Source organism: Notechis scutatus, chromosome 4, assembly GCF_049901735.1.
Source record: "Notechis scutatus isolate UNSWTSFEM ecotype Mainland chromosome 4, rNotScu1.2, whole genome shotgun sequence".
In the NCBI taxonomy this organism is placed as follows: domain Eukaryota; kingdom Metazoa; phylum Chordata; class Lepidosauria; order Squamata; family Elapidae; genus Notechis; species Notechis scutatus.
This window is the reverse complement of record NC_142012.1, coordinates 72983287-73010159: the sequence shown is the minus strand read 5'-3', so window position 1 is coordinate 73010159 and position 26873 is coordinate 72983287. Positions and strand designations below refer to the sequence as shown.

Sequence of the window (26873 nt, the reverse complement as noted above, 5' to 3'; positions counted from 1 at the left end):
CAACAGTATTGCCTCAACTCCTATCTCCCTCTTTGGGCTGCCCTGCACAGCAGCCCTCCTTGAAGGTGGGTCGTGCTGGGGCTGAAATAGATTGTCTGGCGCTTTCACAGCCTGTAATGGAATGCGCGAATGGCTCTGGGGAACGAAGGCAAGAGATATGCTGCCTAGGGAACAACCAGACCAGAGAGGCAGGACCACTCAGGGACTTAGCAGTCAGAGAAAAAAGCTTAGGATGGACCCGTCCTAAGATTAGACTGAAAAGTAGGAGCAAACAACATAATGGAGTCATAGGTGATATGAAAACAAATCTGTCTTGTAAGCTTTGTACAGATTTTAAGAAAACTTACTTCTAGCAGTATTATATATTCAAAAATGGAATCAAAGCAGAGTTTACAGGCATTTCTATGGCATTTTTGTCCGTATGTCTTAAAAAATGTATGGCTAATATTGGAAAAGCTCTCCAGTACTGGCATAATTAAAGATATAGCTCCTTGCATTTTAAGTCCCACTTCATAAAGCACCATGAATCCATCTTTGGGTTGACTGTTCTCATATTATTTTGGTCACTTTCTTGATCCAAGGCACAAATTTGCTGACCTTTGTATAAACACCAGGAGAATCTTTTTGCCCACACCCATATCCCCAGGAAGTAACCCCTAGAATTACCCATTGTGTGTTTGGTCTTTGACACACCAATGGTCCTCCACTGTCCCCTTGACAGCTGTCTACCCGATTGTCTTCAGAAAGATTTCCAGCACAGAGCATCCGATTAGTAAATTTCTTTCCATAACGAGATTTGCATACTTTTCTTGGGAGAAGAGCCACGGTTCCCTGGAGTAACATCCTTGAGTATGATCTTCCTGGAAGAATAATTAATATTCATGATGCAACTCAATACAGGGAACAACAAAATAGATGGAAAAAAATCATTGGGAGGTTAGAATTATAACTTTTGGGGATATGGCTTTTAATGATTGCTCATAATGCCTTTTTAAAAACAAAGTTCATTTTGTTGTGAGCTATCTTGGACACCTGGTTTTTAAAACCATACATTCTGATTTAAAAGTTGTTTTTATATTTACACTTATTTATTTAAAATATTTTACCCCACTTTTTAAAGTTAAAAAGCCTTCAAGGAGCCTTCAAGGAGCTACAAAAATAATTAAAAATAAATTTAGAATAGGATCTACATTTCAAACAATTTTAAAATGTGTAAAATAATATATTTAAAATATCAATCTATCAAGAAATAAGAATCAATTTGTAGCTAAGCTAAATAGGCTAGGAACAAAAGGGGGGTGTTGTTGAAAGTCCAGGTCTCTGGAATCTGAGAGAGCTGGAGGCAGAACTTCAGTTTGAAAAAAATTCCACTCTCATGTCCCTGTCGGAATCTGATTCGGAAGGGAGGCCGAGCAGCTGACAGGGAGTGGGAGTGTGGCTCCGGTGGCTGTGGAAGAAACTGGGGAAGGGCAAAGTCCAGCTGGGCAGAGCAGGGGAGAGGTAGAGCAAGGCAGAGGGAATTCAGAGGAAGATCCAGACCCACCCCCTCTTCATCCTAGGGCACGCAAGGAGGAACGGAGAAAGGAGCAATATAAGTTACGTGCCTTACAGGGGAGGAAAGGGCCCTGATTCCCTTCATTAGCTACAGCTGGGAACGCAGTGTTTAAAAAGGGAGTTTGCGCACAGCAGCTCATGGGAAGCAAATCGTGAGTTATCTTTTATGGTTGAGGCTTATCTGGGTTCCTGGCATCTTCCCAACTGTGTGTGTTTTGTTGGCCTTTGAAGTCTGCAATTCCTTCTCCTGCCCTGTCCAGTTTATTGCTGCAGCGTGGTTTGCATGGATTTTTATTTAGAGTTTGTATGTATTTTGTTTTGGGACTGAATTTCCTCCACTTAAAGACTATTCTTGGGAGAGTTTTTTCTCCAGCCAAAGGTAACTGGACATTGGGGGCAAAGTTGGAGGTACTAAAGGGACTTTTCTTACTTATGTGACTGTGTTGCCTTTGTGCCATGCCTCGGGTCATCACATCCACCAAAACAGAGGCCAACAAAAAGGCCACATTTTTATTTCAATTATTTTATTTTTATTACATAGATTTAAAGAATGCCCTAGTCTGGAAGGTTTGCATAATAAAAAGTAAAAAAAAATCAGAATAAAGTATTACTCTTAGTATTCTCTTTTCTTTTTACTCACGTATACACTATTCCTTTTCAACAGTGTAAATTTAAACAAAAGGATAATTTAAGTAGCAATCCTTGGAAGACAATACCCATCCTGAATAAAAGCAACCAATCTGCACAAGTGGATTCCTGATACTAAGAAATAATCGTACTGATACTGATAGTACTAATCATACTAATCATCTTATTTCGTCAATTATTTTCTAATACAGAGGTCCCCCAACCACCAGGCTGCGCAAACAGCAGGGGAATGTACATGCGCAAGAGGCAGACATTCTTTTGTGCGCATGAAGCTCCATTTGTGTGAGTGACCAGTGCGCCCAACACTCACGCAAATGGAACTTCATTTGTGCACACGTGCCCACCGTTTGCACAAATGGAGCTGCACACATATGGTTGCACGGAATCACTTCCCCTCCCCTGCCAGTCGGCACAGCCAGAAAGGCTGGGGACCACTGTTCTAATACACACTGATTCAGAAAAAGTTGGTACTTCAGTGATCCTAATTATGGATTTAATTAATAACACTGCTTTATTTTAGGATTAGTTCCTAGTGAAGGTGCTCTTTGCTCTTAGTACAGTGCTAGTCCTTAAGAATCCTGAGAATTCTGTTCTAGTACACTATTAAATGCTGGGTGTAATTCCTTGGAGCACTCTAAAGGCCAGTCTGTCTGTTACAGAATATTTTACTAATCTGGGATTTAAGTACATACCTTACACTGAATTCATGACCCTATCTAAAATGTAACTTGAAAATCTAAATAATCAAAAAGGGTTCATGAAATTTATTTTTAAAATTGTCTTACTTCTGGGTAAAATTATTAATCTGATGTAGTGTACTTACAAGTAAGAAGCAGAGTTGGCATGCAATAATTCCTCAAGTACTATAAATTATATAATTGCCCAGTTTTTATCTCTACAAGCAGACCTCCTTTAGCAGCTGTCCTGTTTAGTATCTGTTTGCAGTTACCAGAGGATAGAAAAATAACTTTGCGACTAATCTTTGTATTTACAAGTATGTAAAATAAAAAGGTAAGTAAAATCTTAAGCAGAGTTATTCATTTTATTTATTTGATTAGTCAATCGCTTACAAGATAATAGGTATAACGATAAACATAGTTATGAATACATGAAATGAATACATATAAGAAAAATAAAACAAACAATAGGACAGGGACGGTAGGCACGTTGGTGCGTTATGGTTTCACTTAGCAACTGCTTCACTTAACAACCAAGTTCCTGTCCCCAGTTGTTGCTAAACAAGGACTACTTGTACTTCCAAAAAGGAAAATGTTGAGAGGAGAAAGATTAGGGTAATTGTAGGACCTAGGTGGCAATTTGAGAATTTCTACATGTTTAATATGACTATATACAGTATGTCCTATTTTTCCTACTTATGGTGATTTTATTATGGTTTTAGCTTAATATTTTATCTTGTATATTGCATTGTCCATATTGTATATGTACCGTATTTGCCGGAAGTATAAGACCACTGGGCGATAAGACTACCCCCAACATTTCCACTCAAAATATAGAGTTTGTTATATACCGCCGTATAAGACTCACCCCCTCTTCCACACACCTTCCACTTTTTGCACTTTTTTTTTTGACGCACTTTTCTGCTTTGGACAATTTTGAAATGAGCTAATCCAATTTGAACCAAGAATATGCAAATAGCTATGGAGTTTAGAAATGAGTTTTAAAAATATTTTTCATTGCTTACCATTGCGTAAAATATGTTGTAAATAAAATGAGAACACAGGAAACGTTCTCTTCTCAATACAGCTGATCTCTCTCTCACACACACACACACACACACACACACCAAAAACCCGGACACTGAAAAGGCTGCCAAGGAACAGTATATTCAATGCCTTCTCTTAATCAAGAAACAAGGAATTCCTTAGAATCTTTTTTTTCCCCAAGTGGCCCTCTTTAAAAAAAAAAAAAAGAGGTAACACTTTCATTCAAAAAGTCTTCCAGTATCTGGAGTCCCAGACATATTGAAGTGAGGCAGGAGAGTAAGTGAAATTTGAAATGATCCAGCTACCGTTTTCTTCCCTCCCGCCTTCAAGGCTATTATCTCCACGTCAAAACGAACGTGGGAGGCAAAGAAGCCAAACACGCTAAAAAGGATCTCTTTATTTTCCTACACAAGGTCACACCTAATGTACATGTACATAAACACATACACACACATATTTTATTTAAACTTATATTTGTGTATCAGTGATTGCATGACCTCTGTAAATACCATACACTAAATAAAATAAATAAGCCCTTCCTGCTGTTATCAAGATGCATTTGGAAGCATCAGCATGTGTTGGCAGGAAATATGTATATGTATTATATGTATTATAATAATACATATAAAATAATAATAATTTCAAAAACATATGTATAAATATATGTCTGCGTATATGAGTGTGTCTATCTGTGTGTAAAAACAAGATCAAAATGCAAAAGTAGCATTTACTACTATATTGATTCTTTACAAGTGGACTTTCTAAGTAATGTTGAAATCAAAACAAAAAAAGAGAAGATGTAAAAAAGAGAGAGAAAATAGCCTTCTGATAGAGGTTAATCTTTTGTCCTCCCCTCTTCTAGTTAATGTTGACATAACACTTAAGTACAACAAATCAGCTGGTGGTTTGCGGTTTCAGGGCAGAGAAGTAAACAAAAAGATAAAAAATAAAATCAAAGAAAGGGAAATCGTGCCTTTCCTTTCACACATCCACAAAATATAATCATTCAACTCACAGGAGTATTTACTGCCTTCAAACGGAGAGAGATTCTCTGTCTTTTTCTCCCTCTCTCTTTTCCCTGACTTGGGTAATGGCTGCTTAAGGGAAAGTTACAGAGAGCATATAAATATGAATGGGGTGGCAGTCTTCCAGTATTTGAGGGGTGTCACAGAGAAGGGGTGACAACCCATTCGCCAAAGCAAAGGAAGGAAAGAGGAAGCAATGGGTGGAAACTTATCAAGGAAAGATCCAAACTGGAACTAAGGAGAAATTGAATAGTTTTCACGGTGAGAACGGTTCACTAGTGGAACGGCTTGCCTTCAGAAGTCATGGATGTTCCATCACTAGAGATTTTTCAGAAAAGACTGGATAGCCATTGTCTGGAATGGTAAAAGGTCTCCTGTCATGGGCAGAAGGTTGGACTAGAAGACCTCAAAGGACCCTTCCAGCCCTCTATGTTCTAAATATACCTCCTTAATAACCAACTACTGGAAAGGCATACTGAGGAAGAGCAAGGCCAGGGCTTTTAGAGTCCAACTGGGTGGGCATCACCCCTCCATTTGGCAGGTATGCTTTCACAAACATCCCCCATAGTAGGTATCTCTAACCTAATGAAGAGAAGGACTAGAGGTGATATGAGTCATAGTGGTGCAGTGGTGCGAATATAGAATTGCAGGCTATCTCTGCCTACTGCTAGGAGTTCAATCCTGACCAGTTCAGGGTTGATTTCAACCTTCCATTTTTCCACAATCAGTAAAATGAGGACCCGGATTATTAGGGGCAATATGCTGACATTTGTAAATGGCTCAGAGAATGCTGAGAGAAGCACATTGCAGCCATAGTAAGTGCTACTGCTATTGCTGCAGTCGCAGTCTTCCAGTCTCCTGCTCAGCAAGGTCCTTCAAGGTGCCTTCCAACTCTGTGATTCTGTGATTCTGAGATGATGGCAAATGTAGTGCAACACATCTGGAGATCATCAGAGTAACAGTTGGAAGGGACCTTGGAGGTCTTCTAGTCCAACCCCCTTCTCAAAGAGGAGTCCCTATATCATTTCAGACAAATGGCTGTTCAATCTCTTCTTAAAAATCTCCAGTGACGGAGTACCTAAAACTTGTTTCACTAGTAAATTGTTCTCACTGTCAGGAAATTTCTTCGTAGTTCTAGGTTGCTGCTTCTTTCAATTCATTACTTCTTGTCTTGCCTTCTGTTGCTTTGGAAGGCCCAGAAGATTGAGCTGTCATATTTTTTTTGTTTGAAATATAACTAGATAACTATCTAAAATAGTATGAGCGTTTCTGAGTACAGCAGTGGGTCTTTTATTTATAATGGGATTTATTTATTTGTTTTTATTTATTTCAACCATCCATCTCGCTCACCTGGTTTCCTATTTACATCCTTTTTAGAAACTACTGGGTGTAAAATATATACATTCATCTATCATATAAATCAGAACTATAGGATACTTCATCATGTCATATTTCATACCCATCCTTTCTGCCAATGAAGTCTTCAACAGGTTCACAGGCTTACACAGTGACAGTTATTAAATTCAACTTCATTAAGTTGAAATGTTTAAACATAGCTAACCTGGCTGCATTTCTCTTCATTTTAAAAATAATGGTGGTGGACGTGTCCCCAAGCACGAAAGTATCGGCTCAAAATTCGAGCATGGTTAGAGGAGTTAACAAAACAAAAGATCAAGTTCAAACCAGAGATTTTTCTGTTAGGTATGTTAACAGAAACACCAACACTTAATATTACACATTATAACCGCTGCAAGAATCTCTCTAGCTCAAAACTAGAAACTGACCACGACACCCACAGATGTAGCGGTGATTAATAAGATACATTAATGCGCAGAAATGATCAGACTATGTTATTAAAAAACAGGGAAGAAGAATATTTCACAATATAGTATAACTGGTTGAAAAAAAAAAAGAGGAGTAAAAATGTTTTGTGAAAATGACCAATAAAATCGTAAAAAAAAATGTGATATATGATTTACATGTGTGTATATATGTGAAATAATGTAGATAGATAAGTATTGCACTGTAACAGTAGCATAATAAGTAAAAAACTAGCAAATTAGCTACAGATATACCTATGGTAAATGAACTTAATTGTTATTAAAGGACATGTACACTGCTATGATATCACTGTAAAATGTGAGAATTTGTTTCTATTTTAAATTTTTTTTTAATAAATAAATATTTTTAAAAAGTAATGTTATTTAATTCCAAGTTCATTTGACAAAAAGTCACTGTTTTTGCTTTCCACTGATTATTTATTATGTACTTGAAACTCTCATTCTGTAGGAGGTGGTAAATGCCATCAAAGTTTTTCTGAAGTTGCAAGTAGAGGGGACTAACTTCTCTATTTATTCTTCGATGTCCCATGTGGAAGTTATGAGGCAGCCCAGCACTCACCTGTATCTCCCCAGCCTGATATGACACAAGACTTTCGGTCCACTGCAGCTTTCTGCTTCCCAACAGGGAGGCAGACTGGGAAGACATGGTGGCTGAAGGAAAGACAGTTGTCCTCTTTGCCCCACATCCTGACCAGAGCAATGTCATTATCATTACTGCTCGACTGATAATTTCTATGAAGGAGGATCTTCTCCACTGGCAACTCTCTCTCCGAATCATCTCTCACACCGGTATGATGGTCTCCCACCCGCAGAAGGTAACGACGAACGTCTACCCCAAATCTGCCCACAAAAGAGTCACAAGCCAGTTAGTTTTCAATGAAGACGCTTCATCTCAAGGAGACCTCTTTCTTTCAACTAGAAAGGAGCTTTCTTAAGGAGAGTCAGTTAAAAACATTTCCTCAGCCATCTTACAGACATGAACTATAGATAATAATATATTACATTACTCTCTTTAGGCAGATATTTTAGGTGAAGTAAATACACTCCTCAAAAATATAATTAAGGCACCCATAAATAAAATCAACCCAAAGTCCTTGAGAGACTGCACCCAGCCATTATTGGCACACTGGCATACCCAACTGATGTCAAGATAATTGTCTCTTGCCAAAGTAGCTGGGCTTTAGTCCATGTTGGCAATGAGGCTGGTGAGCAGTGCTGTCTTAATGGCTTACTCAAGATATGATGGTTGGGGCATTCCCTGTCGATTGGGAAATCCTTCAGGGCTATTGCTTGCCCTATTGAAGGCTAGGGCTGAGGAGAAGGAAACTTCTGGTCGATGGTTAGAGCAGCTGGAACAATGAGTTTTGCTTTCTCTCAGAGGGTAGGAACAGGGGCAATATACCAGGAGAAGCTTTCTCTTACTTACCTCTGGATCACCTGCAGTGCCTGATCCACAGAGTTGCCATTTCTGTTATCCCACCACTGTGTATCAGGCCCAGAGGTAGGAGTGCTTTCAGATATAGTCGGGGAGGCTTCCTGTGCAACTTGTCTTCATGCCACAGGAAGGACCCAGAAGGTAAGAGGATGACTTTACATGTTTTAGGTCTCCTTCCAATTCCCCTGTGCTATCTGCTGACGTGCCATCTCGGGGTGGAGACGATGCTGATTGAAGCAATATCCCACATCAGCCAGCATAGCATATTATGGCATTAGGGCAGGTCGTTTGGGGCGGGGGGGTGGGGGTGGGGGAATGAAGCAGGAGGAACTCCTAGTTCAGGTAGTGTCTCTACCATGAGTCTTCAATGTCAGGAGGGGAAGAGTAGACTTGTCTGCACCATTCATAAGCAGCCAGTAGGAGCTGGCCAGATCCATTCTCCATTGATATGACTCATTAATTTGGCCTTCACTAATGTGTGACACAATGTGCAAATATAATGCTTCTGAAAAAAGTGTGAAATATTGACACTGAATTTGTAGAAACTCAAAGTCCACTGGCATCAGTTATAAGCAAGCTGCACATAAAAAGAAGGCTATTGTATGAGATGACCTTCAAGAATGGTTAGCCATCTATCCTCAAGTTGAATTTAGGGAGACATGAAGAAGCTTTCTATGACATGCTCACAAACCATGATTTCACTTTTTCTGACTAACATAATATGTGTGTCAGATCCGTGTATCTGTCATTTCTTCAATGGAAGAAGAAAAGGGGGTGGTGGGGAGACTGATAAAGAAATCCTTTCTTGATGTAACTTGAATACATTCAATCTTATATCGAATTTGTATAAGCCACACATGATACAATGGAGAGAGGAATCCCAGATGGCCAGAACCTAACACCTCTGTTAGGTGCACAGCCAGGAGATGAGAAGACCATAAAAATTCCAGTGAGATGTATGCTTGGGAAACTGTGAAAAAGATCATTCCTTCAGAAGGGGTGGAATAAACATACTGGCTTTTGTTGCACAAAATACACATTGAGAGGAGAGGAGGGGTTCTAAACTCCCTTATCTATCCCGGTATGCCTGAGAGACATTAGATGTTGCTTTTAACCCCTACATGAATTGTCTCATCTCAATAAAGGATTCCTTTTTGACACGTTTTTATACGTTTCCAGAAGTTCAGTCTAGTTGATTGAATGGGAAAAGTTCTGTAGCCTGACAATGTGGATGCTGGCTATACCTTACCTTTTGAAGCAATGTGCTGCTGTCATCACCCAACAACTGCTGATAAGTGTTGCACCGCACAGCAAACGAGCATCTTTGTGAATCCCCTTCAGACGCAAGGAGACCTGCCATGGCCAACTTCCCCTGAAAGAGAAAACCAAAGAAGATACAGCAAAGGCCAAATACTGGCTTGGATTTTCATGGGGAGGTTTTATGTTACTCTTCCACCAGCCTCTGTTGATTTGTATAGTTTATTAAACAAACTGCTTTGTGTAGGCTGGCATCATTCGTTCCTAGAATAGAACAAAATGATTCCAAGCAGCCTTGCATATCAGAATGGAAAGTGAAAGAACAACATGCCTAAATCCTGTATTATAATGTGCCCAGCGTGTCAACAAATAGGTGTTTGGAACTCATCAAATATCTAGTTCCCATCTCTGTCCATAATTCCTAGATTTCCTGGCAATTTTAACAATCTTATATTTGGGTACTAAATGCATATTTGCTCATTATTCTATGGCCCACTTGAAAATGAAAGAATGAAAATTCCAAATGGTCTGCCAGTGCCATCTCATTTCAGACTCAAGTTATCCACTTCTGATGAGCAGTAGATGAAATTGCTGCTCTTCTGTACCTGCTTCATCTGGAGTTTAATACTTTCTGACTGAGCAAATCTGCAAATGGCTGGAAGAAGGCATTTTGTCCAACAAACTTAGATGTCTGCTTTCGTAAGTTGCAATTTTGACTTTCAGAAGCTGCACTTTTAACCTAAATTATACATTGACCTTTCTAAAATGCACTTTTGCATTTGAGAAGAAAACGGCATGCTTCTCTTCTCATAGTTCTGCCTGTGAACACCATCACACTATAAAACCCCAGGTAATATTGTTTCTCTTCAGAAGAAATATTGTAGAATTAGAAAGGGGGCCTGGAGAAGTCCTATGGGTATGCATAGCACAATTCCATGCTTTAACCTGACAGTTAAGCTCAAATGGGCTTATTAATGTTATTATTAATAGAAAAGTTGAATGCTGTTATTTAAATCAAGAATAAAAGAATCGCTATCTTCAAATACATGCAGTATTGGGATATCAAAAGTGTAATTTATGTTAAAGTGCGACTTAGAGAAGGCAAGAGTGCAACTTAGGATGGTCAAAAGTACAATTTAGGTTAAAAATGCAGCTTCTGAAAGTCAAAATTGCGATTCAGTAAAGTCAAAAGTACATCCTAAGGTCAGAAGTGCCATGTTTTACTGTAGGCAGGGTCCTAGGCAAATATAGGCTAATTCAGGGGTGTCCAACCTTGGCAACTTTAAGACTTGTGGACTTCAACTCCCAGAATTCCTCAGCCAGCTTTGCTGGCTGAGGAATTCTGGGAGTTGAAGTCCACAAGTCTTAAAGTTGCCAAGGTTGGACACCCCTGGGCTAATTAAAGAGGGGCAACACTGGCAGAGGTGGGATTCAGCAGGTTCTGATCAGTTCTGGAGAACCGGTAGCGGAAATTTTGAGTAGTTTGGAGAACTGGCAAATCCCAGCTCTGACTGGAGATTTTACAGTATCTTTCCCCTGCCAAGCCACGCCCACAGAACCGGTAGGTAGTAAAAAAAAACTGAATCCCACCATTGGCAACGGGGTCCAGCCAACTTGTCACAGACTGTCAGTTCTACTTTAACTTAATGGTGTATTTTCATGGCACCACAGGGCAGCTACAGAAACCCAGAAAAAGTTGTGACTTCTTTAAGGAGTTGCAGCTCATCTACGTTCCCCACCAAAGCTTTTTTTCCCTAAGTGCACATTAGTGGGGTATTTTGTGACCTAGCCCACACCTAAACCTCTCTCCTCCTATTCACAAAGTTTGCAATTTAGAATTGTAAAGTAGGTTGGTCAGTTTCCTTCCTGCTTTGATTTGTTTATTCAGCTGTTATTCAGTTGAACAGAAAAGGTCTGCTCCAAAAACTTTCCAAAGCAGAGGTTTATTTTTATTTTTTTAATTATTTTTAGCACTTCAAAGTGCTAAAACAAAGTCTCGAAGTAGTTTACAAGATTTATGGTAAAACCATTGTTTACCATTGGAAAAAAAATATTGATGTGCAAATGCATGCCCATTCAATTCTTTATCTGGCAGTCCAGTTTGTAAAAGTGTAAAATCGCTTTTAAGCTATATTAGTCTGCTGGTCTTTCCATGTAAGCTTCCTGGCAACAATGTGAAGGTGATTTTCTATTGCCTTGTAAAGGAAAGGCCAGGTGCACGAAAGAAACAGTGGTGATCACCTTGAAGAGGCCTGCATAAGCGCACCAACGTGCCTACTGTCCCTGTCCTATTGTTTCTTTTTATTTTTCTTATATATCTATTTCATGTATTCATAACTATGTTTATACTTATACCTGTTATCTTATAACCGCTTCACAAAAGAAAATAAATAAAATAAAATAAATAAAAAAGCTGAGTAGATCAAGGGGGCAACAGGGGCACTTTGTCTGCTTCAGAGAAACCTGCACAAAACCTTGCACAAAACCCCAATTCTCAACAGCAACGTTAGTTATTATTGCTGTGCTATTAGTGGTCAGATCATTTACAGAATATATTTCTGCTTTGAGATTTGAACAAGTCTTTTCAGGTGGTGGTGAATGGACACTTCAATATTGGTTCTGGTAGGCTTGTTGTAGTACCCACAAAGTGTTTTGGTGACAACTCATATTTACTGCACACAGAATTTTTTTATACATCTTCTATGTCCAGAATACTATCTAATCCAGTAGTCAAAGTATATAAATAAAATGCTTGGAAAATAGCTAAAATAGCTCTTTTTATTTGCTACTATCAGAAATCCAAATGGAGGAAGTGGATAGAATCAGAAGGTAATCAATGGGCTAATGTGCTGTGGCATAGGTGATACTCTAGTCGCTCTTTTAAAAACTTTGAACCAGTGGTGGGATTCATAATTTTTACTACCGGTTCTGTGGGTGTGGCTTGGTGGGCATGGCATGGCTTGGTGGGCGTGGCAGGATACTGCAAAAATCCCCATTCCCTCCCCACTCCTGAGGGAAGGTTACTGCAAAATCCCCATTCCCTCCCCAACCACACTAACCTGCTTTCCAGCTCCGTTCTCCTGTGCAGGGCAACAAAAGGAGACCAGCCAATCAGCTGGGACTCAGGAGGCAGAGAATAGATGGGGACAGGGCCAGTCAGAGAGGGTATTTACCGGTTCTCCAAACTACTCAAAAGTTCAACTACTGATTCTCCAGAACTGGTCAGAACCTGCTGAATACCACCTCTGCTTTGAACTCAGGTTTTGAGGGCTTACAGCATTTCAAATATCTTCTTTTTCTGCAAATTCTTGACAAAATATGGTGGCAGTTCAAATTCAGAGCATATTGAATAAAACAGATTATCTGCCTTAATCAATTACAACTTTACAATGGGCTACATGAGTGCCAGTAATTAAAACTGAACATTATAACATAATAAAAGCCTGATAAATACTGTATGTAGTTCCATAACCAAGAATTAGATTTATATTCTAGAAGACACATTTGGGGAAATTTCTTGATACAGCTTTATTGAAGCCTAGGACCACTCTTGAATATAACTTGAGTTAATGCTGAATGCGTGGTCAAGCCTGCAACTAGTACAATCAAGTGGAATCGAATAAGAATGATTCTAAAAAATATATATTGGTTATTTCTTTGTTTTGGAGTCCAATTCTTTTTAACATTATTCTGAACTCAGCCATCTCACTTAGTGAAGTGTGTCAGGGAATGAAGCAATAATGGGTTTGCTTCTTAACTAATTTGTTGCAGAGCCTACCAAGGATTGGGGTTGACAGGCCTGGCTTAAAGTCAATCCAACTTCCTTTTGTGCTTATGGGAGGATTAGAACCTGGGTCTCCTCACTCCTAGTCTAGCCCCTTAGACATTACACCATGCCAGCTTAGACCTACGGTATCTGTTGAGGATCTCAAAGTATGTTTCATGAGTAACAAAGGAGAAGGACCTGAGAGGAGCTTAATGGTTTTCTTGCAGATGTTTCATTATCTGATATTACCAGGTAATATCATGAGTATCACCACTGATGCTGTTGCCTAGTTTGGTAATGCAATGTCTTCAAGAAAGCCATCAAGCTTAAAGAGCATCAAATATCCTCTTCTATGAGAGAAGACCTATTTGCTCCACTAATAGAACATCCTGCCCACAGAAATATAGCTAGCGTGAACTTTATTGTGTACTCTGGAGCTATGCTTTTTCATTTGCTCAAGCCTTTTAACATATTGATCCACCATTCTACAGTATATTGCTTTGTCATTTCATTTGTTTTATGCTAACATTGTGTTCTGTTTTTGTTGCGTACATTACTCTTATAGGTTTAGATGAAGAGTAGTCTGAAAATTCTCCAGCAGATACTTTCTAAAAGTTAAAACATAGAAAGAGGAAAGGCTTAGCAAATACCCCAAGGAAATGATGTCAACCTACGGAAAGATTTTAAGTGAATTGTAAGCCACTTTAGCAAAATTTCCTTTCAAGGATGGGGTTATGTTTATTTTAAATAAATTAAACAGATCGGATAGGTGGAGACCAAGAAATCCCTCTTCTATCTATTTTTTTCAACCTTGGAAGAATGAACAGTCTGATTCCAACTGGGGCTTTTTATGTACTAAAAAAATAGATGCCCCAAAGTGAATATATTTTCCTGTTCACCTAATGAGTAGAGGCACCGATATCTTACCAGCAGAACTGGGAAGGTTGCAGCTGTGAATTGGCACCATTTTGCCATTTGGTGAACGTAATTCTTAACAAGATACGCTTTTAAGAGTTTCCACCAGCCAGATATCTTTACAAAAAGCAGGTGTAGTGTACCATCTTATATAAATATTTGAAGTCTGCTAGAAGTAAACAGGTAAAATAAGTTGACAACAGTTTGATGATAAGAAGCAAGCAGGGTACCTGGAGGATTTGTTTCCACCAATTATCCTTCTGCTGCGGTGTTGAGTCAAACGAAGACCACACAGGCCACTATTGGCACCTGCCAAGAAAGCCAAAATGATTAGGTACATATCCTTTTGCCACTATGTGGATGCCACAATCACATTTTGGATATGATGTAGGCCAGTGGTCGTCAACCAGTGGGCTGGGGACCACTGGTGGTCCACAAGAAAATTTTGGTGGTCTGCAGAGAAATGTCATCCCCAAAGCACCCTCCCCCCCAAAGCAATTAATCCAGGCTGCATGGGAACACAAGACTGTGCAGCCCACATGGCCTGCTGGAACACAAGGCTTGCATCACTTGCATTGTGAACAATACAAGGTAGTGAGGGGAGGGGGGGGAAGGGTGGAGGGGGGAACTTGCCCCATTTGCCCCACATGCCTGGCCTGGCCACTGGGCCGCTTCTTTCCGCTTCTTTCTTCTTCTGCTTTTGGCTGCATGCAAGGAAAGCAGCCAAAGTCTTTCTCTCCCCCAAACTCTGCCAGAAATGAGTCTTTGGGACCCTGCAAGGCCTCCTGCTCCAAGAGGCTGCACCGGCATATCAAGTCTCACAAAGATTCATTTCTGGCAGAGTTTGGGAGAGAGAAAGAAAGACTTCTGCTGCTTTTGTTGCTTTCCTTGCATGAAGCCAAGTTTTTCTCCCTCTCTCTCTCCCTCCCTCTCTCCCTCTCTCTCTCCCTCTCTCTCCTCCTCCCTCTCTCCCTCTCCCTCCCTCCCTCTCTCCCTCTCTCTCCCCTCCCTCCCTCTCTCTCTCTCTCGCCCTCCCTCTCGCCTCTCCCTCCCTCCCTCCCTCTCCTTCCCTCCCTCCCTCCCTCTCCCTCCCTCCTCTCCCTCTCCCTCCCTCTCCTCCCTCTCCCCTCCCCCTCTCTCTCCCTCTCCCTCCCTCCCTCTCTCTCTCTCTCTCTCTCTCTCTCTCTCTCCCCTGAGAACGGAGCTGGAGATGGTATCCTGCAATCTCAAATAAAGAATGATCAATCAGTAGAAAAACGAGGTGGAGAATTTTCCTGCAGATTTTTGGGGGATTTTCCCAGGGTCTCTGCAGAAAAAGCAGAAGCACAGGACTGGCAGCTCTGGGATGATCAAAGGGCCAGTCCTGTGACTACTGCAGCTCTGGAATATGGGACCGACTTTCCCACCAAAGCCAGCAAGCCACCGTCAGACAAAATTCATATTAGTGGTCCACGGGATTTAAAATTATGAGTTTGGTGGTCCCTGAGGTCCAAAAGGTTGGCGACCCCTGTTTTAAAAGTTCTAGAAGAAAGAGCTAATACTGAAGTAAGCTGATAAATAACTTGGAAATAACATCAAAGACTCAATTAACCCTGCCAGGGTGGAGAGGGCCAAGACAAAATAGGCATTCTGCGATACACCACAATGTAGAAGGAAGGAAGAACTGGGACAACTTAACCAGCAAGGTTGTTGTTGTTGTTGTTGTTGTGAAGGTGATGAGAGAATGAGAGAGAGAAAGAGAGAGAGGAAAAACAGAATGTGAGGCTGCTGGGGAAGGCAAAACACCTGGAAGTTACTTTGAACTAACTAACTCTTCCCAGCTTAGTTTTTTAAAGGCACTAACAAATTTTTAAAGGCCAAAAACACATTGAAAAGGATGAAAGTTCCTTTGACTCACCTAATGCCATTTTCTGTAATGTCCAAACTGCATGCAATTCTTCCATCTGCCCCAAAGATGTATAAATGTCTACATATATAATTTTTACAGCAAATATATATATTTGAAACAAGATATGGGAATTTGGCCAGTTATCACCTTACCTTGCCATCGGCCATGGCTGGAGAAGTTGCCTGAATCAACACACAGAAAGAGACAGAAAACTCTATGTCCTTTACCTGTTGATATTAAAATTAAACTCTATCCCTTCATTTTATACGGAAGTCAGATAAAGAATAAAGCTGCAGAACACCCGTTATCACAACTAAAGACACATCAGTGACAAGGAACAGTATTTTTTTAGCATGGCCTATTAGTTCCGTACCGGTTTTGTCTTCAGTGATTCTGTTGCTAACCAGGGAACAGCGAATTCCCACATCTTCTTCATGTGAGCAATCATGTTGACCCCAGTTACTATGGGGACAATCCATCAGAGATGACTCCGTGCCTATGCAAGCTACATCATCAAGCAAGATGAAACTTTGGCCTGGCGCAAATTCACCCTTTGATGCCAGCCTGGCAGGACCACTGAAGAAAGAGAGGCGGGGGAGGGAGGGAGGGAGGAAAGGAAGGAAGGAAGGAAGGAAGGAAGGAAGGAAGGAAGGAAGGAAGGAAGAAAGAAAGAAAGAAAGAAAGAAAGAAAGAAAGAAAGAAAGAAAGAAAGAAAGAAAGAAAGAAAGAAAGAAAGAAAGAAAGAAAGAAAGAAAGAAAGAGGCTAGTAACCTTTGTGCTCAAAACCTCCTTCAGAGACTAACTACTCTAACCAACAATTCTTTATTCTTTGGGAAGAGGTGCATAAATCCAATTTAAAGAAGAAATATACTTGGAAAGTGAAGGTGCTTCTTTGCATGTGTTCATTCTCAAGACATTAGAAAGTTTCTTAAACTAAGCAGCTTTAAGATGTGTGGACTTCAATTTCCAAATTCCCCAGTCAGTCTAATGGCTGGGGAATTCTGGGAGTTAAAATCTACACATCTTAAAATCGCCAGGGTTGTAGGACACTGCATTAGAAGTTGTTACAAAAAATCCTTCAGGATCCTGCAAACACATACTGTATATGTGAGCTGGTAGAATAACATAACAATAGAATATCAGAGTTGGAAGGGACCTTGGAGGTCTTTTAGTCCAACCCCCTGCTCACACGTACAAGCAATATGATAGTTATAAAATGCATATTATTTTTTAAAATTCATTTTAATGAATCAGGGGAACTTCTAAGTGGAACTGCTTGAATTAAATATAACAGAATTGTTTATTTATTTAATTTCCTGCCTTTATTGTTTTTATAAATAGCTCAGTGGCCAACATTCCTAATATTCTTTCCTCCTATTTTCTCCACAACAACCCTGCAAGGTGATTGAGTTAAAAGAAAGCAATTAGTACAGATCACCCAGCCAACTTCCATCCCTAAGGTGGGATTAGAACTCACAGTCTCCTGATTTCTAGCCTGGGACCTTCATCACTAGACCAAACTGGGTCTCTTTTAACGTTTCTCCTTACTCTCATCTTTCCTTTTTTCCAATCTTTTCCTCTTTTTCTAACACTGGGAAGCACAGACTTCCCCTTTTATATACATTAAATAAACACTGATATACAGAACACTGTGGTATAATTCAGATATTGCATCCTGTCATAGTCAAGACATTTGTGACCATTGAAACAGAATACACAGTTGAAATTAATTTGCAGACAGTGACATTTTGACAATTGACGATAGACTGTTCTCACTTACCTGAAGCCCAGCTGTCTGCAAGCAACCCGAGCATTGATTCCTGTCTTCCAGCCATCATCACAAATACATCCCCATCTTCCATTGTGGTAGATCTCTACCCTTCCTTCACTTGGATGGAGGCTTCCTGCCAATCGGATTGTTCCTTCTGCTTTGTTGTAAGAGATGAGGGGGGAAAAAAACAGCAAAAGCCCCTAAAACTTTCTTTCTATACCACTTTCAGAAAAAGAGGTTATAAAGGCAGCCTTCAAACCAGCCATATATTTGGCCAAGTAGTTACCTACAAAGGGGTCACAAATAACCCCAGCATCTTCAATATGGTCACAGTTGTGTTTCCCCCAATCACTCTTCTTGCACTGGTCCAGTGAAAGCTCATTGCCTGAGCATTCAACTTCATCCAGCAGGATTGGGCCTAAGCCCTTCCCAAAGTGAGCCCAAGACACAGCTCTTGAGGATCCACTGGGAGGAAGAGAAAAACACACAGCAGAAGAACTGGTGAACAGCAGAGAAAGCACTGCTTTGAACAATATGTAAGAGATTGCCCACCACTTGCCCGCTTAAGTGTCCTCATTCAAAGAAATTACCTGAGATCCAAGTGTCTGCAAACCACTTCAGCATCCTTGTCATCCCACTGATCATCACAGATGGTGCCCCAATGGCCACCATGATAAATTTCTACTCGACCCTCAAAACTTGTTTTGCCTCCTACCAGACGCAGTGGAGGTCCTATAGCTGCTTATCAAAAAGAACAAGGATAATAAAGGAATACCATCCAACACAATCCCAATGAGTACACGAAATAGTTCCCTTCAGCTACTACTACAAATCTTTTTCTTGACAAGATAAATTGTATTTCTTTGAATATACACCAGTTTGATCTACCAACAACATTTTAGGGGATAGAAGGGCTTATCCTTCACCAGGTCAATGTACTCAAAGCACCCCATTCACCTAAATAAAATGGCAAAAGATTCTGACAGAAAAATGTGTGTGTCACGGTTCCGATGCCATAATTAAATCATGAGCCTCAGGCCAAGCTTCAAAAGAAATCCAGTTATTTATTAGGAGCTTGATGTCAGCATGGACCAAGTGGAACCAACTCTTAATTTGTGCTTTGGCTCTGACCTTGTTTCCCACTCCCCCAAGGTGTGTCACATTCCCCAACGAAGCAATTTCGCGGGTTGTAAAAGTCACTCCTTCTGGCCTATGTGGTTTTCCGTGTATGTGACCTTTACGTTGCTGGCTAGAATATGCTTTGTTTTGAGTAAAATGCAAGTTCCTTGATGCAGCTGCGAGATTCAATTCCTCCTCGAGATGGCAACTCGAGAGCAGGTCAGGGATGCTACGCGAGTTGACAAGTGTGTCCATGTAGTCTGGAATTGTTTATCAGCAATTAAACATTTAGAGTTCATCATTTGCCTCATGTACAATTTCCCCAATTTTCTTGGAAGCTATCAACTTTTGGACCAGCGTTCCTATGAAAAGTTTCAAACTTTATTTTCTAATTTTATCTTACCCTGTTAATTTTAATAGTTTTTTTATTTATGACTTTATTGTAAGCCGCCAGAGTTGCTTTAGATAATGAGATAGGTGGCATATAAATTTAATAAACAAACAAATAAAGCTTGTGTTGAATATGTTATACCATATTATTTTTGACCTGAAATATACCATGCCGAGATCCAGAAGAGTATATAAAATGATTGTTGAAACTTAAAACTGCTGTTTCTCCAGTGACAGCACACAAAGATGGTATTGGTCTTCAGTCAGGCAGATTCATTTCTTTCGTTGTTTCATTCATTACAGTGCTTTACGCTCAGAATCAACGTGCAGGAACATTCAAGCACAGTCAAGATAGTGGTTGTATCCCTATGATGAAACCCTGTCTCCTTACATGCATTGTGACAAGCATCGAAGGAGAGGGGGCTTTGATCAACTTATCTTGGAGACCAACTTGACCCATCTCCCTCACAGTCACAGATGTCTGTACAGCAGCACAGAGATGATCTTGGAGAAGAGGGGTGGCAACCATTAGTAAAATGTAAGCTTAGTCTTGGATAACAAAGAATGAAAAGAAATCCAAGCTTGCTTTGCTTTGATTCTCTTTCAGAATCCTTGAAGAATCTTCTCAAAGGATTGACAATGCCGCTTCACCAAACATTATTATTTTGTAGTTTTGCTTAGACACAGCAAAACCTTCAGGATTATTGACTTTCCACTTTGCTAAAAGAAATGGAATAGGAATATCATCTATGTGTATGTCCTCAAGTGTACCTTGAGATGATCCACAACTGGCTCCTGCAGTTCCCTGGATACAAGCTCTGAATATTTCCTGGTAACTGCACTGGGACAGCATCTTCTCATCCCCGCGACAGTTTGCAGACTGAAGATGTAAGGGTAACAGCTCCGGACTGGAAGGATGCTGTCTTAGGGCTGTGCCAGTTTCACTGTCCAAAAGCAGAAAGTGCAGTGACTCCACAGACTATAATAGATCATGTTAAGATATAGCTTTCTTCCATATATATATATATATGCATGTATGTATATGTATTTCAAGAAAGTTAATTTCTTTTGAGAAAAACAGGTGGCTCAATCCAATGACATGTTTCTTACCTGAGCCCCAGTTGTTGGCATACTACACTGGCATCCAAGTCAGTCCACTCGTCATCGCAGATCAACCCCCACAGTCCTTTGTAGTATACTTCCACCCTGCCACTTTCCGTAAGTCGCACTGAATCTGTCAGAGCAAAGAGACCAAAAGAATCATGTCAACAGACTCTGCAAAAGATTGCATAATGTCCTTCCCAAATCAGGCCTCTTTCTTCAGCTGCCATGGAAGATGGAGGAAATTCCTCAGGGCTTGGGAGGGCACAGATTTGTCGCATATTTTTATCAATGTTTTCTATGCAATGAGAAGAGGAACGTTAGCTGACTGTTGCAAAGGAAAATGAATGCTAGCTAGTTTCTATCAGTAATGAATCACAATGTGAGAATTCTTAATAAGACCGGTCTTCTTTTTTACTTGACTTTTCCATATTTATTTATTATATTTGTATCCCATGTCATTTAATCTTTTTGATGAATGAAAAGGTTGCACTGAGAAGAGAGTGGTACAGCAAGTCCCCAGTTAGAGAACACCCTAGAGTTTAAATATGACTCATAGTTAACTACGGAGTCTACTGTAGCAAAATTTGAGTTAAATGCATGACGATTCAAGTTAAATATAGTTCAAGTTCATTACTCAATACTATACAGTATTAAACAATAATTATGTTCTGGCTTACGTACAAATTTGACTTTAAGGATAGACCTTGGGAGTGAAACCCATTATTAAACTGGAGTCTGCTTATACGCTGCTTTCAAGGAGAGAAAGTGCAGCTAAAGGAATGCAGAAGCTCCATGGAAGATGATTCCTTGAATCTCTGCTTGAATCTGTCAGAGCAAGATTACTGAGATTACTTCCTAAGCAAGTTACATCCATCCATCCTTTTCTAACTTTGTCTCCATTCTCAAGGAAACCCGCCTTCTCATAGTACAAACTTCAGCTGGGAAGTATTGTAGGAGGGCTCATAAGGTCTCAGTCTTTCTTTCCCAACATCCCTTGGAGTCTACTTTGTCAGACTTGCCTCATCTTGGACTCCTAAGTAGAAATGATCCTTGGCTACATTTGTTGCAAAAGGAATAGTTTTATTAGAAGTCAAGTGAATTGCAGTAAAGCAAAACCAGAACTGATGTTCGATTAACTTTCCCCGTCCAGTTCCTCTCTTCCTTTTGACCCCTTATTGTCCAGTTATACTTGCATAAATTATTTTTGCAATGGTCCTGTTTTCTTCTTCCAGGGCAATGGCCTTGAAGATTCTGAGTGTCTGAGAGGCACCTGTCAACCATCTCAGCCATCTGGCAAAGAAAGACTCCTAGCTATTTGTCTTTGCCAAGAGTACTTTGCTGAAGCTTAAGTGGATGCTTTTCATCAAATGGGATCCGTTCCATGATTGCCTTGGTCGACTTGCCATCAGTTTTTCATGCTATGCGATCACTCTTTTTTTTAAAAAATGACAATTAAAAAGAAAACAAGAATGGTCATATCACACAATTACCAACATTTCCATGTGTGACTCATGTAAAACAGAGGAACCCTGCTGTGAATGTCATCTTCACTTTTTTGAACACTGTCCTTCCCCAAGAATGTTCCTGGTCACCCAACTTCCTGATGGTTTATGAGAGGTCTAAACGCTATTCAATTTCTTCCCTCTTTCTATTTTCTCCCACCGCTTTCTTTCCAGAGAGAATCCAGTGAGGAGGAGGAAATACAGTGGGTTAAATATTAAGTACATTTTCTGTGTAACACTGTCTTCAGTTTAGATTTTTGGTAATCCAATTTCCATTCCTGAAAACTTGAATTCTTCATCTGGATTCAAGCTCTGTTTAAATCAAGTTGCTCCTTCTATTTTTTAAAACATTCCTAACAGTTTTAAGGCCCCCTTTTACAGTTATTAATGCCACTCCAATTTTCACCTGTGACGCTTACCCTGGCTACAATCACAGTTTGCCCAGCCAGTTGCTCCCGAAATGAGTTGATAGAAGCACCAAGGGGTTGGTCCCCCATCTGGATTCCTGCAGTAGTTGTGGTTTCCTAGTCCCCGATTTGGATACTGCTGAATGTAATCAGGGAAGTCTGACCAGTTTAAGCAAACTGACCCAGAGATGGTTGTGGTGACGCTTCCATTATAGTATCCAGAAAGCTTCATGTCACAGAGAGCAAATGCTGAAAGCGGAAGAGAATGTTTATGTTTAGTTTGATTATCAGCTTTGCGTAGTATCTCTGATGGCAAGTTATATTTTGTTTCCCTCTGAAAGTGGTGCTGAACCAGAAAACAGCCATTGTTTTTGTGACAGGATTTTATTAGGCAAAACAGCAGCATCTGCAGTCTTTCTGTCTCTCCTGCCTCCCTTCCTTCTTCTGGCTAAACCTGATCTGGAAGACTATCAGCAACAAGGTCTTTGCAAATGACTCTCCTGAAATGGAAAAGCCAGATAGGATATTGCTGCAGAATTGTAATTTAGGATAGGTTGCATTTTATCACTGGACAATATTTCTATTTCTATCACTGGATATATTTCTAAGACATTAGGCACTATGGACTGTTAAATTCCTTGATCTGAACACTTTATAATTAAATGGGTGTTTGTTTTATAAAATTTTATATGAAGAGGGGTCAGTGGAGAGCACTGAAGTTTGGCAAGTTTCTTGTAATATTGAAGCATGCTTCCCTCAACAGTTGAGGAAAGAGGAGGAGGAGGAGAAGGAGGAACGCTTAATTGATGCCAGTTTGGTCTTTGGGTTAAAATAGGTCCCTCATTCTAGCTTCATATTTACTAATTATGTGGAAATTTTGGGATACCGAATCTTGGACTCAATAAAAGGCTCTCTTGGTCACATCATATATCACACAAAACCCAGACATACTGATGACATTCACAGAGCCATTTAATGAAAAAATGATCTTCAGTAATATAAAAATAATATTTATTTGATAGTAATAGAAACATCATCATTTAGTTTCTTACCTGCATTTTGCAATTGATTCTGATTGGGCTGCGATCCTAAGACAGACTGAGGTTGGATAAGGCAGAAGAAAGAACAAAAACAATCAGGTTATCATCCCATTACATAAAAATTGAGCTGATGATCAAAATTTATCTTAAAAGAGCACTTTTTATACAGCACAGAGGATGTGGGGTTTCCCACTACTTTTGTCAGCTGCCATTCAAGCTTCACCTCATTGAAGGGTTTGGCTGAGACTCAGCTGGGATCCTGGACACCAAGTACAGTTTTTGTGTTAATATAAACTGATGTGTTAACCTCTCCTTGAGCTGTTCTTGCTGTCCAAAATATGTCTTTGAATACCCAGAGCTTGTATAAAAGCCTCCAGGACATCTTAGAGAGAGAGAGATGATTTTTTTCAACATGATTTCTTAAAACCACCAATCAAAATGTCATTATTTTATTTCAGAGGCTTCCATAGGGAAGAGTCAAAAAGTCAAGTGTGCGTCCATTTATAACTTCCAAAATGAAGAGAATTAAAAGATTCTAAAACAGGGGTATCAAACTCACAGCCCATAGGCTGGATGTGTCATTGGCCATGCCCACGCTCGTTTTAGTGAAGGTGAAAAAAGTCATGACATGTCACGTGACAATGCCATGACGATGCAAGTTTGACTTCCCTGTTCTAAAGGACCTAATTCTCTAATCATTCTGGAACACATTTGTTTGATTGTTTATTAATTCACTTGCAACATCTGCTCTGGATTACACACGGAAGAGGAAAGGAATCCCAAAAGTACTGGACCAAAATATGGAGATGGATACAAGAGATAGTGGAAGATTGAATAGAATTTAAACGGGAGTTGTTTCTGTTGGGAATAATTAAAGGGCAATATAGGAAAAAGATTAAATATATTTTACTACATATTTTGACAGCAACAAGGATAGTATATGCACAAGGTTGGAAACAAAATAGTACACTCTTGGAGGAATTAATAATTCAAAAAATTCTAGATTATGCTGCAATGGAAAAATTGACGTTAAAATTAAAAGATAAAGAAAAGTTGGAGTATTACAAAATTTGGGATAATTGGTATAAATGGTTGAACAATAGAAATAAGGATAAAGGAGATGAAAAAATTATAGATCAAGGTATATGAATGTATATAAAGGTATATAAATGTAGCTATTTACATGAGATTGGTTTGTATAATAATTTGTGTAATAATGATGACACAGTACTATTAAAATTAAGATCAATATCTATAAAAGGTGAAAAAGAACAATAAAAATTATTGTCAAAAATATTAGTACTTCTTTTTCATCATTATGTTACTGGCACAATTACTATTTTGATTAAAATATAAAAATATACTGTATATTTAAAAATCATTAAGTACACATATTCAAGTTCTGACATTCCTTCTTCATTAACTTTGCCCACTCCCTTGCAACATCTGCTCTGGATTACACAGGGAAGAGGAAAGGGCCTCCTCAGACATTTTTAAAGATATACACAAATACACAACAGTGCCTACAAATATATCTTTTCTGTGTTGTCATAGAAAAAAGTGTTTTTAAATTCTGAATAAGTAAATTGAACAGAGTGCCAAGGTACAAAACTACCTTCAAAGCTACACAATGTTATATCTTTAAATTCCAGTATTAAGTAACAATAAAAATGTTTATTAAAAAATATATCAGAACATCTTGATGCTTATGGGAAGGAACAGATGAGAGCTGATATCAAACCTGCTTTCCAATTCTATAGAAGCGAAGTGCTACAGAAAGTCAATCATTTCTGAGATTTGCATGACTAATCTGCTTTTTTTGTCCAAAACGGATTACTCCCATTCAAGCAAACAAAGGACAAAAGAAAGATAAAAGTAAGGATGCTGATGTCATCTGGACACTTTATGAAATTGCTCTAAAGAACCATGCATGCTGCATGTTAAAAGGTCTGTCTGGAAGTAGCTGAAGAGGTGGGAAGGGATTTATGGCTTGGCTGGGGGTGGAGGGGTCAGACTCAGAACCTATAGTCAGTATTTTTCTTTTCGGAAATCTTCATAACATCCTTTTAAATAAAAGGAGTGAATCTTGTAGGCTCTTTCTGATCAAAGGGATGAAGCAGTAGGAAGAAATACTTAAAAGAATATCCAGTTTTGCAATTGAAGTGTTTGTAAACATGTGGAGGCAGACAAGTGTGTAAGGACTCATTCTTAGCCTTTTCTTTTGACAGATCACTAAGCTGTCATCACAAGTTTTTTTGGAGAACCAGCACATGTGAAAGAGGTCAGGTAGATGATATCTGTGGGCAAAATGCATCTGCAAACTAGCTGCTTTTAAATGGTTAAAATCTCAAAAGACCATTACATTGTTTTTGTTGTTGCTAGAGATCTTGTGAGATTGAGATTCTGATGGTATGTTTATATATTATTGAGAGAAGGAGAGACAGTCCAGTCCAAAGCATCAGACTGGGAAACTATAGTCAAGAGGGTGGGGTCAAAAACATCATTAACTTGATGACAAGACTCCGGCCCCTTTTGTTACTCTTATCCTAGCATCAGTTTGCCTTGACTATTAGTAGATCAGATTCTTGTGTATAGGTAGCATCAGGGGTGGGATTCAATTTTTTTTAACAACTGGTTCTGTGGGCGTGGCTTAGTTGGTGTGTGTGGCTTGGTGGTCATGTGATTGGGTGGGCATGGCCAACTCGACATCACTTATGTCAAAGGGCGCTTCTCCTCGCCTGGCCTCTCATGACAGTGGGGCTGCTGCAACAGTCATAAGTGTGAAAAAATGGCCATGTCACTTTTTTCAGTGCCATTGTAACTTTGAGTGGTCACTAAATCAACTGTTGTAAGTCAAGGATTACCTGTACAAAAATACAAAAAGCTTCTTTACTTGCAAAAAGCTGCCCTAAATACCAATCACTAGATTAAAAATATCTGCAGCTGGAGTTACAAATCAGGCAGGGTTCCATAGCACCTTGAGGAATTAAAATAGTTAAAATGCAGTGATAACTATCAAGCAGCCAAGTCTTGCTCATAAAGTGAAACCCTTTAGCAGAGAGGTCATTTAAGCTCTCCAGAAAAAGCACACCCAGGAAAAGCAATGCTTAGCACCACTTAAAGCTGGTCTCACTCACCTCACAAGATATCCTAAGGAAATCATCCAGATTTATGGAAAGGTCACATGCCCCCCAGAAAAGCAGTAAAAAAATCAGTGTCAAGCTTGCATCCTGCCTCTTGGAAGTACACCCCAAAAGGACAGTGCCAGATACCACTAAACCAGTGAAGGAAGACTCTCTCCCCATATAGAAAAAAAAACATGAGGCAGGAAAAAATTCAAACACAATACAAATAATTAAATCATAACAGTAGCTGTTGCTTGTTGAAGCTGAATAGGGAAAATTATCCCATCAATAAACACAGGATTAAATGTCACCAAGCACAGAATTAACCTTCACCAAAAACCAGTTTTAGACCAAAACTCAGA

At 39.5% G+C, this 26873-nt stretch overlaps 1 protein-coding gene and 1 long non-coding RNA gene across 3 annotated transcripts; one reads left to right on the top strand and one right to left on the bottom strand.

The window, feature by feature from the left end:
• On the bottom strand, positions 1 to 23597 carry LOC113416364 (neurotrypsin-like). Of its 2 annotated transcripts, none has more exons than XM_087963749.1 (13): positions 23399 to 23597; positions 22359 to 22595; positions 20444 to 20567; positions 20105 to 20277; positions 18415 to 18562; positions 18111 to 18289; positions 17834 to 17981; positions 16427 to 16629; positions 16206 to 16235; positions 14396 to 14474; positions 9477 to 9599; positions 7352 to 7632; positions 1 to 860 (listed from the first exon to the last, which is right to left on the bottom strand). In XM_087963749.1, the coding sequence occupies exons 2-13, from the start codon at positions 22576 to 22578 to the stop codon at positions 550 to 552; spliced, it is 2019 nt and encodes a 672-aa protein (XP_087819875.1). In that variant the 5' UTR covers positions 22579 to 22595; positions 23399 to 23597; the 3' UTR covers positions 1 to 549. The 2 variants fall into 2 exon arrangements, with proteins under 2 accessions (XP_087819875.1, XP_087819876.1); XM_087963750.1 differs by having other exon boundaries at positions 17834 to 17978.
• Positions 887 to 7149, top strand: LOC148130783 (uncharacterized). Its single transcript, XR_015749306.1, has 2 exons — positions 887 to 3644; positions 4340 to 7149. It is a non-coding gene; the product is annotated as an uncharacterized LOC148130783 (long non-coding RNA).
• Positions 23598 to 26873: the final 3276 nt, after the last annotated feature.

Excerpts from the sequence above, each read along its gene's own strand:
- LOC113416364 (XM_087963749.1), bottom strand. The coding sequence starts at position 22,578 with ATGAAGCTTTCTGGATACTATAATGGAAGCGTCACCACAACCATCTCT. Across the intron at positions 20,568-22,358 it reads AAACTGTGATTGTAGCCAGG|ATTCAGTGCGACTTACGGAA; the intron begins GTAAGCGTCACA and ends TTGCTCTGACAG. Across the intron at positions 16,236-16,426 it reads AATCACTGAAGACAAAACCG|GCAACTTCTCCAGCCATGGC; the intron begins GTACGGAACTAA and ends GTGTTGATTCAG.